This window comes from Zootoca vivipara, chromosome 14 (genome assembly GCF_963506605.1).
Source record: "Zootoca vivipara chromosome 14, rZooViv1.1, whole genome shotgun sequence".
NCBI lineage: Eukaryota > Metazoa > Chordata > Lepidosauria > Squamata > Lacertidae > Zootoca > Zootoca vivipara.
In genome coordinates this window covers 11,358,717-11,371,806 of record NC_083289.1, presented here as the reverse complement: position 1 = coordinate 11,371,806, position 13,090 = coordinate 11,358,717, and the positions used below count along the sequence as shown (strand labels likewise).

Below are 13,090 nucleotides of genomic sequence, written 5' to 3'. Positions count from 1 at the left end.
CTTCTCAATGTAAGCAACCTCAGGTACAGACTGAACCCTGAGACTACCCACCCCTGCACACTTCCTGAGTTGCCTGCCATTTTCTCGATTCACTTCAAAACTTCTGGCCCTGACATGGCCTTATATAGACCCTCCAAGTGCCCCTATTTTCCAAGGGCAGTCCTGGATTTACAGAAGCCATCCTGGTTTCTAATTTGATCCCAGAATGTCCTGCTTTTTCTTAGGACATCTATATTTTCATCATCACCTGGGCCAAGGAGATAAATAACTACACAATGTTTAGAAGACATCAGAAGGCAGCACCGTACAGTCGTACCTTGGAATTCGAACAGCTTAGTTCCCGAACATTTTGGCTCCCGAACGTTGCCAACTCAGAAGTAACTGTTCCAGTGTGCAAACTATTTTGGAAGCCAAACGTCCGATGGGGGCTTCCGCAGCTTCCGATTGGCTGCAGGATCTACCTGCAGCCAATCAGAAGCCATGCTTTGGTTTTCGAACGTTTTGGAAGTCGAATGGACTTCCGGAATGGATTCCGTTCGACTTTCAAGCTACGACTGTATAGGGAAGTTTTTTTTAAATGTATAATTATGTTTTTATATATGTTGGATACCACCCAGAGTGGCTGGGGCAACCCAGGCAGGGTATAAATATTATTATTATTATTATTATTATTATTATTATTATTATTATTATGGAATAGGACATCCGTATTTTCATCAGAGAAATGTTGGAGGCTATGCCTTTTACTTGAGAGTATGCCAGCACAAGTATAAAAAGGCTTATTAAAAAGAAATATTTGAGCTCTTTCTTACATTAATGAGACGTCTTGCCGACATGGCTGCATAAATGTAGCGTAAAGAGGAGAAAAGAAGAAAATAAAGCAAAGATGTAGGTCTACAGCAACTATACTGAGAACAGCAAAATAAAAACAGAATAAAAACCTACCAGGCACTCTTCATCCAGAAGCTCTAAAATGCCCATTTTAGCTTCAATAAGATCAATGACTGGTTGGTTGTCATAAAAGTCAATGAGCGTCCATGGGATATTTTCTTTCATATATTCTTCTTGTTCAAGTTTAAAGACATGCTAATAATGACATTGCCAAATATGGTCACAACAAAATCAGGGCAGCTTGGTTCAAGTAAAGGCAAACTTGAGGATAGACTCTATGTAACATGTTTGATTCAGGAGCTGGAGCTGGTGCAGAACTCTGCAGACAGGTTGCTATCAAGCATTGGCTATTGACAACATATAATACCTGTGTTGATGGAGCTACCAAGTTATCTTCAAGAAAGATAAGAGTTTTTTTAGAAGTAGAACAAATGAACAAAAACACTTCATAAGGTTAATACAGTATGCAAATAAGAAATCAATAACCATGGCAGCATGAGCCAATCTCGCGCATACTGGTTGGAAGTGTCTTTATTGTAGAGTGTAGACAATAACCCTTAGAAAAGATGCACTGAGAATTATATAGGTAGAAACTTCCTGTTAGTTCAAGAGCACCATGCTGGGCCACCTTGCGCTATAATGACAGCTGTTCAGAAACAGAAAACATGCTACGCGTTTATTTGAGATGTTGCATCTTGGCTATAAGAAGGTAACGCACAACTGAAAAAGAATTTCAAAATTTTCAAGTTCCTAGAAGTTACTCACAAAGTAAACAGGTTGTTTTTCAAGAATCCAAATTATTAATATCCATAAGATATATCATACCAGGTTAAATTGCTGCTGCAGTTTTTCGTTGGCATAATTGATGCAAAACTGTTCAAAGCTGTTGATATCAAAAGTTTCAAATCTGAAATAAATGGTTGGAAATGTAATTATTAATCTTTATTTGATGAAGCCTTGGCCTGTGAGGGACTAATATCTGCTGCTTCTATGCCAGGAGATTCAGCTGGCAGTTTGAGCATCGGAGAACTAGGGGAGAAACTTTTCTGAGCTTTTGCTAGCAAATCGTGCACCATTGCCTATTTTAATTATATACTGCCTCAAGAACTTCAGTTAGCAATAGGCCCTCCCAGAAAAGTATTCTAGCATCTCATTCCCCCATTATACAAAAGATTGTTTCTAAACATTTGCTGAAATAAGGCAGAATATTAAATAAACGTGTTTCTCTCTCTCTCTCTCAGAAATAACCATCTTACCCATAGATGTCCAAAACACCAATAAAAGTGTGCTGTTTGCCAGAAAAGTGCAATGCCTTGTTAATTCGTTCCACGATGAAATCAAAAAGGTGGGCATAAATCTTTTTTGCCAAAGCATCACGGGCGTTAAGGGCTTGGAGTTTTGTCATGGGTTTCACTACAGTTTCAGAGGTGGTGACAATTTTTCTGTGGCACAGCCACCGTGCCACTTTGTCGCTTTCTAAATCCAGTAGGTCACAGAATATGTGGAGATGTTTGTCATCCAGCTTTGAAAAAGAAGAAAGAAATCAATAACCAGGGTTACAATAATAAGGTAGTCATGCTTCAGAATGCTGTGTACTTTAATATGACAATGTCCAAGCGGGGGGAGGACGGGGAGGACAGGCTAGCAATGAAATTTCCACATCAGAGATCTAAAACCAGTGGTTGCTGGTGCCTAATGAGATTTAGTAGGGGAGAGGGGCCACCACTAGGTGGAGCCAGAGCCAATAACAGGCAGAGTCATCTAATTCTAGTACAGTCCCCATCCTCCTTCCTGCTAAATACTATAAAGGCAACACTGAGACTAAGGTGGAAGAAGTGGACAAGCAGTGCTACACCCTGGGCTGGTTGAAGGTAAGAAGACAGGCAGCTGGGGACTGGCTGAGGTTTGTGGGTCAGTGCCCCATTTGCCCTAATGGACCAGCCTCCACTGCCTAAATCAGGCATAGGCTAGCTCCGGCCCTCAATATGTTTGGGACTACAATTCCCATCATCCCTAGCTAACAGGACCAGTGGTCAGGAATGATGGGAATTGTAGTCTCAAACATATGGAGGGTCGGAGTTTGCCTATGCCTGGGCGAAATCCTCGCATTTTATCAAGTCCAGAACCTAGTGTAATTTTAATGAGTGGACCCAGGTGGCGCTGTGGGTTAAACCGCTGAGCCTAGGGCTTGCTGATCAGAAGGTCGGCGGTTCGAATCCCTGTGATGGGGTGAGCTCCCATTGCTTGGTCCCAGCTCCTGCCAACCTAGCAGTTCGAAAGCACGTCAAAATGCAAGTAGATAAATAGGAACCACTATACAGCGGGAAGGTAAACGGCGTTTCCGTGCGCTGCTCTGGTTTGCCAGAAGCGGCTTTGTCATGATGGCCACATGACCTGGAAGCTGTACGCCGGCTCCCTTGGCCAATAATGTGAGATGAGTGTGCAACCCCAGATTCGGTCACGGCTGGACCTAATGGTCAGGGGTCCCTTTACCTTTAATACACCCATAAACATGGTTAGAGAATTGCACATTACAATGTTATCAGCATATGTAGTAAATTAAACTAAACATTACAAAGGTGGTTTACAGGAAAAATTAGAAACCAGGAAGAGGAGGTCTTTAATAAAGAATGAGGAAAGTTTATAATTTATTTGAAAAGCTATGTAAACAACTACATACATTGGTAGGATTGACAGAAAACTTGTAGTAAAAATTTGAACTATGGATTGACAAAGGATTTGGAAATAGAAAATGCAAAAATAAAATTTATTTAAAAATAAACACTACCAAGGTAGTACGGGAATTTGACAAGAGTATGTATCATCTCTGTATTCTTTGTGACACTTTGCCATCAATGCCGGCAGTCGAGCGACCTAAAGTTTCCTCAGTCACATGAAATGTTACATTTGCCAGCAACATAGCTACAAATTTCCACGCAATTGTATCAAGACATTCCAATGCATATTTTAAAAGACCAGATTTAAAACTACATACAGTGGTACCTCTACTTACGAATAACTCTACTTACGAATGTTTCTACTTACGAATGGAGCTCCATCCGCCATCTTGGATGCGGTTTAGATAGGATTTTTTCTACTTACAAATTTTTAGATAGGGTTGCTTCTACTTACGAATTTTTTCTCCCAATGCATTCCTATGGGATTCGACTTACAATTTTTTTCGACTTACGAATGTGCATTCGGAACGCATTAAATTCGTAAGTAGAGGTACCACTATATTTTGTTTCAGTCCCTGATGGAAGCAGGAGCAGAACCCAACAACAGCCCCAATCCACAATCCACTGCAATGTCAAGAGGTCCCAGGGTTTACTAGATTTGAAACCTGGAAATCAATCAGTCCCATGTATTTTTTCTGGTGCCAGAACTCATCCCCGAAGCATGCAAGGCTCGATCTGAAAGCGTCTATAAGGGGGAATTTTGCTTCCCATTGAGAAACTGAAAGGGATCATGAAAAGGAAGGCACACAGAGGATGCATGAACAATAAGAACTTTAATACAAGACTTGCAGCACAGAGCTGAAACTGAAAGTGCAGTGCCTTCTTGTATGGCAAACCAGGAAAGCCAATGCGCTACACAACACAAAGCAGTGTGGTGTAAGCCAGGGACACTGAAGTGTTGACTTTGGCTATGAAGAACCCAGGTCCAAAACCTAACTGAGCTATGAAGCAAACTGGGTGAACATCTCAGCCCAACCTCAGCCCCGGAGTTGGCGAAACTGAAGCGCTTCTTGGAGAAAGGGCAAGACACAAACACATTTAATAAACAATAACTCGATTGCCTATGAGGATTGCATCCTCAAAGAAGGAAATGTGCAACAAGACTAAAGTGCAGCATGATTACGCGTGTGCCCTAGCTTTAAAAAGCACTGGGAAACCGTATATTTCTGTATTTGTAAAGAAGTGGACTCACTAGCAGGGTTTGAGTAAAGTTAAGAAAACAAGCATGAAAGTTAAGATGTAATAATGGGGAAGTAATCAAGGGCAAGTAATCGAGAGCTGGACCATAAAGAAGACTGATCGCCGAAGAATTGATGCTTTTGAATTATGGTGCTGGAGGAGACTCTTGAGAGTCCCATGGACTGCAAGAAGATCAAACCTCTCCATTCTGAAGGGAATCAGCCCTGAGTGCTCACTGGAAGGACAGATCCTGAAGCTGAGGCTCCAATACTTTGGCCACCTCATGAGAAGAGAAGACTCCCTGGAAAAGACCCTGATGTTGGGAAAGATGGAGGGCACTAGGAGAAGGGGACGACAGAGGATGAGATGGTTGGACAGTGTTTTCGAAGCTACGAACATGAGTTTGACTAAACTGCGGGAGGCAGTGCAAGACAGGAGTGCCTGGCGTGCTATGGTCCATGGGGTCACGAAGAGTCGGACACGACTAAACGACTAAACAACAACAACAAAATCAAGGACAAGATGTAATATGAAAGAGTATGGTACAAAAGTGATAAGATTATAAAATTAAGGTAGAATAAACCAGGCAGGAGAAGTAAATATTTAAAGAACCAGAAGAGGAAGTTGAGGTAAGCCATGGGGGTGGGGGTATAGGGATTCATATATACTTTTTGTGATAAAAATGTTTGTGTTAAATATAAAAATGTAAAACTTAATAAAAACTACTTTTAAAAAAACCAACACATGTGCCCTGGCTAAATGGGAAAACATGGCAAGGGCTTCTTCCATTGTTCACCAAGGGAAAATAAGTCACAAAATGTTTTGCTGGCAATTCTTACACTAACAGAAGATCTTTCATCACCAACAGGAGCTATTTGCACATTGCCTAAGTGCAGAATGGCTGCCAATATTTTAAAAACGTCCATCTGGAAATCTTCCTTCAAACCTAAAAGGAAAACAAATAAATCTCGATTCAACATTACACAGCCAAGAACAGGAAGAAATGGAGGCATTAGGTGTTGCAAGGTAAAGTACATAAATTAGAAGTAACTCTCCCTTTCAGGCATTGCATTTTAGCATAGGGCTATGCTGAAGTCCTGTATAATTCAGAGCTAGTTATACAGTATCAGGGTGAAATCATACATTTATTATACAACCCAAACTAAGAGTCAGCTCTATCTTTGCCTCTGACGCCTCTGACTTGCCTTGTACAGTGTCCTCTCCTTTCTTTGGCATCCTTCTCTCTCTTTCTGGCTTATCGCTAGAGATAATAACTCCAGACCCTTCTGTCCGATTACTCTTCCTGTTTCCCCTCCTCATCGCCCTTGCTGAGGCAGCCCAAATTCATATTGCAACTTGCCTCATTTCCCTCTCCCTCCTTTTTCTTTTCTGCCAAATCTCTCTACCTGGCTTCCAAACAGTACTCATTTCATTGCCTGCATATCTCTGCTGTGGCTCCTGACCCCTCCTCCTCTGCCTACCGGAGCCCAGAAAAAAGCACTCTCAGGTGCTGCCTTTTTATCTCTCAAATAACACTCTCAACATCCTTCTCAAACCACCAGTTCTGGCTCCCACTCCACAGCAGAGTGTCAGCTCAACTGCCAAGTCAAGCAGGGAGTGGCAGCATCAATTGGAATCCTTTTGCAAGTTGTGTTTCTCAGTGTGAATGCAGGGACATAGAAGAACATTTCCAGGGAAGAAGCTAGCAAGCAGGAGAGGGAGGTTTACCCAGTTTTGAGGGCCAGGAGAAAAGCTAGCACTCTTGATTTTCAAGAGTGAATTGTTCGGAGTGGGATGCACCCCTTTCCCATGCAAATGTCCCCCTCTCTACGTTAATACAAGTACTTCTGCTCTATGATACAGTTGCCATATTTCAAGAAGTAAATTAGGAACATGGTCATAACATCTAATCAGTAGCTATTTTCAGAACGGCAATCCCATTGAATTTTCCAGCATTATAATTTTGCTACTTTATTAAAGGCAAAGTTTATCTACCTAGCAGGGTGAATGTCTTCTGAGTCTCCATCATGCTGGCATAGTCATTCACTCCCTCAATCACAGCGTTTCCACCCATGTTAGTATAATTAAATTCTTCGGCGCTTGCTGCAGGCGAAAAGCAAAACATACTGACATTATATATTGGATATTAAGTTGAGAGACTTCTACGAATAGGCCACCAGTGACCAAATCATGCAACAAAAGTCCTTTAGTAAGATTAACTTATTTAATTATTTAATAAAATGTATATACCGCTTCGTTGTTTAAAAAAAACACAACTGTGGTAAACTACAACAATGTAAATATGAAATAAGACATACCCAGTTTAAGGTGCTCAAATTCTGGTCTCAGAGCAGATGCACATAACTGATAAAATATATGGTAATTTCTTTCATTCTCCGACTGTCAATGAAAGTAAACAAGATGATAAAACGAGAAACAAAGAAAAATGCTTCATTTTGTAGGAGGAGATGTACCTGCCACAGCTTCTGGCCTGCTTGGCCACTTGACTAACATGACAATAGTGACTCTTAATCTCCGGGTCATGGGTTCATTACCCCATGTTGGGCAAAAGATTCCTACATTGCAGGGGGTTGGACTAGATGACCATTGTGGTCCCTTCCAACTCTACAATTCTATGATTCTGTGAGTCATATCAGAGAAAGATTTTTCCTCTCATTCTGGGAATCAGGAAAGCCACACCTCAGTGGGCACAGCTCACCAGCCCTCGTGACTGATTGCAGAACCTAGATCACAGCTCTAGGAAAATTAAATCCCAAAGATGGTGGCAACTTGTAAATTTCAATGCAGCAGTTTTAGCCTATTACTGAGTGCACATCTCCAAACCAGACAGTGCTGAATGCCGCTTGCCAAAACTGTTGCTCTCATAATTGCCTCGAGTTAAAAACTGACAAGAGCTGGCAAGTAATAATAATGATGTCTCCAGGAAGTACTAATTGAAAAATTGCTAACAGAAACCCAGAAGTAGTTTCCTCTAAACCTCCTTTTTGGGAAATCAGCTTGCAGAAATAGCTTATTTAATTACCTGAAAAGTTAGCTTTACTTTTACCCTGTATCTGAAACAACCCTGCAATTAAGGAGCACAAGAATTCACTGCTCCAGAATTTGGGACAGTTTGGGGATACCAGCCCAAAGATCTAAGGGGCAGGACATACTAATGAGAAGATTAATATGTGGAGCATTGGCCTGCATTCAATGTCAGTCCTGTTCAAAGAAGACCCATTAACGTTAATGAACATGACTATCTTTAGGTTCATTAATTTCAAGTTTTCTCTTAGTAGATCTAGCATTGGATACAACCCATTATCTGTATTTTATTCATTATTTATTTAGAGTACTTATATCTTGCTTTATAGCTGCAAGTGGCTCTCCAAGCGGCTTACAAAATAAAATGACACCTAAAACTATTGCAGGAACAGGAACTGCACATTATGTCCATATAGAATCAGGATTATTTACGCAGCATGTCCAGCCCTCATCCTTGTACTTTCCCTGGTGTCATTCCAGGCAACAGGTCCCACCAAGACCCTCAGAGATTTTTAAAAAGGGGGGGGGGGCTGAGCAGCTGGATCTTTCTTAGCCCACAACAGAATCCATCTTGCCTTGATGGCAATCTGTTAGCAAAGATATAATGCAATTCCACTGGCGAATCTTACTAACCTGGAAGACAACTCTGGATTTCTCAAGCAGGTATGTTCTCATATTTGCACCAATGATCTGGTACCTCCTATCAAAACTGATTTCTGTGTATTTTCCAAAGCGGCTACTATTGTCGTTGCGTGTGGTTTTAGCATTACCAACAGCCTATGAAATGGAGAATCAAAGTCAAAGGAGATCCATTTAAAAATGGATTAATTTCAGATGTTTGGCAGAAGTGATTTAATTTTTTCAATCTGTTCTGAATACGTTCCAGTCCCTGCAAGATTAAACCTTCCTGTTCACTTCTCCCAGCAGTAAAAGGTGGGAGATAGGAGGAAAGCATGTGAGCAAGCATGAGCTGAAGAACCACTTCCTATGGACCCTATATATTTGCCAGGTAAGTGCCTCACCTACTGGGTTAGAGTCTACAACCACCAGCGCCATTTTGCTAGCTTGCAATGCCAATACAGCAACATTCCTCTCCTGCCTTTTTCACCAAGGAGATCAAGCTTAATCCCCACAACAACCCTGTGAGGTAGGTTACGCAAAGAGGAAATGACTGGCCCAAGACCTCCCAGTGAGCTTCATAGCTGAGTGGGGATTTGAACCCTGGTCTCCCAGGCCCCTATTCCAACACTCTAACCACTACACCACACTGACTCATTTGGTTGGCCTGAGCCAGCAGGCTCTTCTTGTGTTCTTACGATTGCTGCTTTGGTGCAGCAATCATTACACCCAGTCCTGGTTGGGTTTTTTTTCCATTTTCCACAGTAGCCTACTGTTATTTATCCACGCCTACAAAGAGGAAGCTTTACTGCAACAACTAAGATAGGAAATAAACTTTGTGAACATTTGGCATTTAAGAAAATCAAGTGTGACAACAGGAGAATAACCTGTGCATATTAAACAGCAAACATGCGCAGTTCAGTCAACCAAACCAGATCTGGGATACCAAAGAAGTGTTATCTATAACTATTTTAGATATTCCATAGGTTTTCAAAATAAGAAGGTCAAATACGATCATTTCTGCTGCAGGTGCTCAGTATGTTAGAATGAGATGATTCAATAAATATGTGATTTCATCCCCTTACAGAGCCATACATAATTTACCTCTGTTATTGGATTTGATGCCAGGACTTTATCCTCTACTTGCGTGTTGCTGCTAGATCTACTTACAGTAGCAAAGTATCGCATAGCATATTTAGCTGAAACTGTTTTCCCAGCTCCTGATTCTCCACTGACTATAACAGATTGATTCTTGTTGTTCCTAAAGCGAGGAGAAAATGCATTATCAAATAAAATTATTATTTTTAATTTCCAAAGATCTGGTGCATGAAGCCATTTCCCGCTGTTGGCACCTGATTCCTCCAGGAGCTTTGTAGGTGCTTAGAGAGTATTCCCAGCAATCTCTGAACAGTTTTTCAGGATCAATGAAGCCCCTTGTTTGATTATTATTATTTTATTTCTAAGAAACTTACCTACATGGGTCCAAAGTTTTTGAAAGGGACAGGCATGTAGCAACATTTTACAAACGGAAGCCACAGGTTTATAATCAGAGGTTTTAAAGCAGGGGGGGGGGCTGGCCTGAGGTCCTCCAGATGTTATTGGATTCCATCAGCCCTGGCTAGCATGGTCAATGGTTAGGAAGATGAGAGCTGGAGTCCAACAACATCTGGAGGGCCACAGGTTAACATACTACAAACTCTCCAGACTCTACCTTGCCATTTGTTTGTAAGCTTCTTCTGCCACAGCAAATATATGTGGATCCATATCCCCCATATTCTGACCACTATAGGCATGGATAATGGCCTCTCCATATATCGGCAGCTGCTTGTAGGGGTTCATTGCAACCAAAATGATCCCTGCAAGGGGGGGGGGAGAAAACACCAGATCGAAATAAGAGTTGACCACACATGCTTCGTATCTGAGAAAGTGTGAACGTTCGCTTACCGCTGTAGGTATAAATCAGCTTGGACTCGACAAAGCGAACTTTCAGATTGTGTAGGACGGCAGGCTCATGAAGATAGCTAAGTGCTGTGAGGTCATTTTCACCGACAAGTATGTCTGGATTTCGCAAAGGAGGTAAAGCTCTGGGATCAACTGGATATTTCAATTCCTGATGGTAAATGGGAGAGGTGAAGACAGAGAAAGCTAGCATGTTACATGAGCCTAAGGATGTACTGTACACAGGCATCATTCTCTGTTCTGCCCTGTCTTCCTCACATGCAGCAATGCTTATTGTCCACTGAAGTTCATCTTCTGCCAAAACCTATGTTATTTGTCTTGCACTGTGGTGAAATGTTGGAACTTACATAATTTATGTAGTTAATTATGTAGTTAATTTGCTCTTTTATGCGCTGCCAGCTGACCAGACATGGACTGCAGCCAATGCCCTGCCAGCTGGCAAGGCACTGCGCAGCCGGGAAGGCCTCTGATTGGCCCGCTGATTGAAGCCAGTGCCTGGGTGGGAATCCCCGTGCCTTGATTCTGCCGGCTGGGGAATTTCCCTAATGGCCAGCAGAACACATGGGCCTTTGCTGCTGTGGATGGTGGACAGAGGCAAGGTCTGCAACTGCTACCCACATGGGAAGGGTTGAGTGGCCATTAAGCTGTTCCATTCATTTTAATGGGGTTGGGGTTGGGGAAAACATGGTCTATTTACAGGCTGAAAGTAACAGCGGAATATGCTAGTCACATTTGCTGGATTGATTTCTGTCCTGGACATGGGAAAAATAAGCAATTCCCACTCCCGTTTCTCTTTTCAAGTCCCACCTGTAGAAGGTAATATAGCCCAGACACCAGCTTAGCATGTGAGTGAAAACCAGGATGAGTCTATCAGACACAAAGCGAGACCAGATGGAAAATCCAGCAGGTCAACGTTTATGTGTCAACATGCATGCAAGTATTGTACACCATAGTGCTGCTAGTAACATGGCATATTTCGCTCACCGTGCCATCTTCTAGCTGCAGATGAAGTAGGTCTTCTCCATTTCTATAGTTTCTTGTGATTTCAGCAGATTGCCAGACTTCTTCGGGATCAGGAATCCAAACTCTGTTATACTGTAATAATAAAACAAAAACAATGCACTTTATTAAGTAGCACTTCTTCTTTCTTTCTTTTTCTTTCTTTTGGCTAGCAAGTTTTATTGAGTTTTTCTTTATATTGTCATCACTATATAATAAAATATGCAAGCAAGCAATTCAGATATAGCATATCTCCGTCCCCATAAAAAGCCAAACTCAAACGTCAATACATCAATAACCTTGCTTCTAAAGCAGTGATGGTGAACCTATGACACGCGTGTCAGACATGACACGCAGAGCCCTCACTGCTGGCACGTGCCCCATCGGCCCATTCATGCTGTTGTTGTTATCCCCCCCATTTGTTCTCCCACTCCTCCTACAGCTTGTCTCCGCTACAGCTTGTCTCCGTTGTTGCTGGTAGCCAGAGATTGGTTTTTTAACCCTTTCTGTGCTGTTTTTCTGGCGCTTTGGCAGACTATGATTGGATGTAACAGCGTTCGTTTTTTAACCCGTTCTGTGCTGGGGTTTTTTGGTGCTTTGGCAGACTATGTCGGTGCTGCATGTTAGTTGCAGCGAATGTATTATTCGTCATTTATTTCTGTTCTCTTTCCCCCCAAAAAGCAAAGCAACTTTTGCACCAAAAAATCCTCCAGAACTTTGGTTAGCAGCTCCCCATAAAAAGCTCAACAACTCTGGGCACTTTGTGATAAATAAGGGTTTTTTGGTTTGGTTTGGTTAAATAATTAGTTTTGGGTTTATTAAATACAGTTATATATTACAATTATACATTTTTGTTATTTAAACTATAAATATCGCACAATTATGGGTTTTTTCTTGAAGTGACACACCACCCGAGTTATGCTCGGTTTTTTGGCGAATTTTGACACACCAAGCTCAAAAGGTTGCCCATCACTGTTCTAAAGGATAATATCCTCCAAAGCTGCAAAGGTTAGAAAGGTGCAAAAATGGTATGGCCCTTTTGCAAGGAGTTCAGAGAATGCTGTTTTTCTAGTACTAACTGTGGGCATGATCTAGTCAAAGTTTAGCACTTCTAGTCCAATTTATTTAGACAGAAGAGAGTTACACGTCTTCTGGTCTTCTGTTAAAGTCACTGGAAGATGTAGCTTGCTTGGACCAGGCACACAGAAACTTACAACAGTTTATTTCTAAATCTGTGGATGCAGTTGCTGCAATTTCCAGTGCAAGAAATAGCCCTGTTAAGTTCAAATATCCCTACTTATTCAGCTGCTAAAACCGGAAAACTGTGCAGACTCAAATTCATTGTTTTGGGAAACATGACTTCTTATACGGGGAATTCAAGGGAAGTAATAGTACCGCTCTATTCTGCCTTGGTCAGACCACACCTAAAATATTGTGTCCAGTTCTGGATGCCACAATTTTAAAAGGATATTGACAAACTGGAACAGGTGCAGAGGAGGGCTACCAAGATGATCAAGGATCTGGAAACCAAGTTTTATGAGAAACAGTTGAGGGAGTTGGGGTATGTTTAGCCACGCTTTTGGCTGAGCCATCAGGTGTAGGGCAGGTGGGTGTGACTTGGCCAAAATGGTCTCACAAGCCAAAAGCGTTGGTCTGGCAGG

The 13,090-nt window shown here is 41.8% G+C and overlaps 1 protein-coding gene across 1 annotated transcript in view; it reads right to left on the bottom strand.

The window, feature by feature from the left end:
• Window positions 1-13,090, bottom strand: part of MYO5C (myosin VC) — a 48,181-nt gene that overhangs the window by 32,629 nt on the left and 2,462 nt on the right. The window contains exons 2-12 of the mRNA XM_035131388.2: window positions 11,415-11,525; window positions 10,416-10,581; window positions 10,183-10,327; window positions 9,576-9,732; window positions 8,487-8,630; window positions 7,127-7,208; window positions 6,804-6,911; window positions 5,648-5,754; window positions 2,148-2,413; window positions 1,717-1,798; window positions 946-1,086 (exon numbers count right to left, since the gene is read on the bottom strand). Of these exons, the coding sequence (XP_034987279.2) occupies window positions 946-1,086; window positions 1,717-1,798; window positions 2,148-2,413; window positions 5,648-5,754; window positions 6,804-6,911; window positions 7,127-7,208; window positions 8,487-8,630; window positions 9,576-9,732; window positions 10,183-10,327; window positions 10,416-10,581; window positions 11,415-11,525 (1,509 nt within the window). The remainder of the gene's footprint in view (window positions 1-945; window positions 1,087-1,716; window positions 1,799-2,147; window positions 2,414-5,647; window positions 5,755-6,803; window positions 6,912-7,126; window positions 7,209-8,486; window positions 8,631-9,575; window positions 9,733-10,182; window positions 10,328-10,415; window positions 10,582-11,414; window positions 11,526-13,090) is intronic.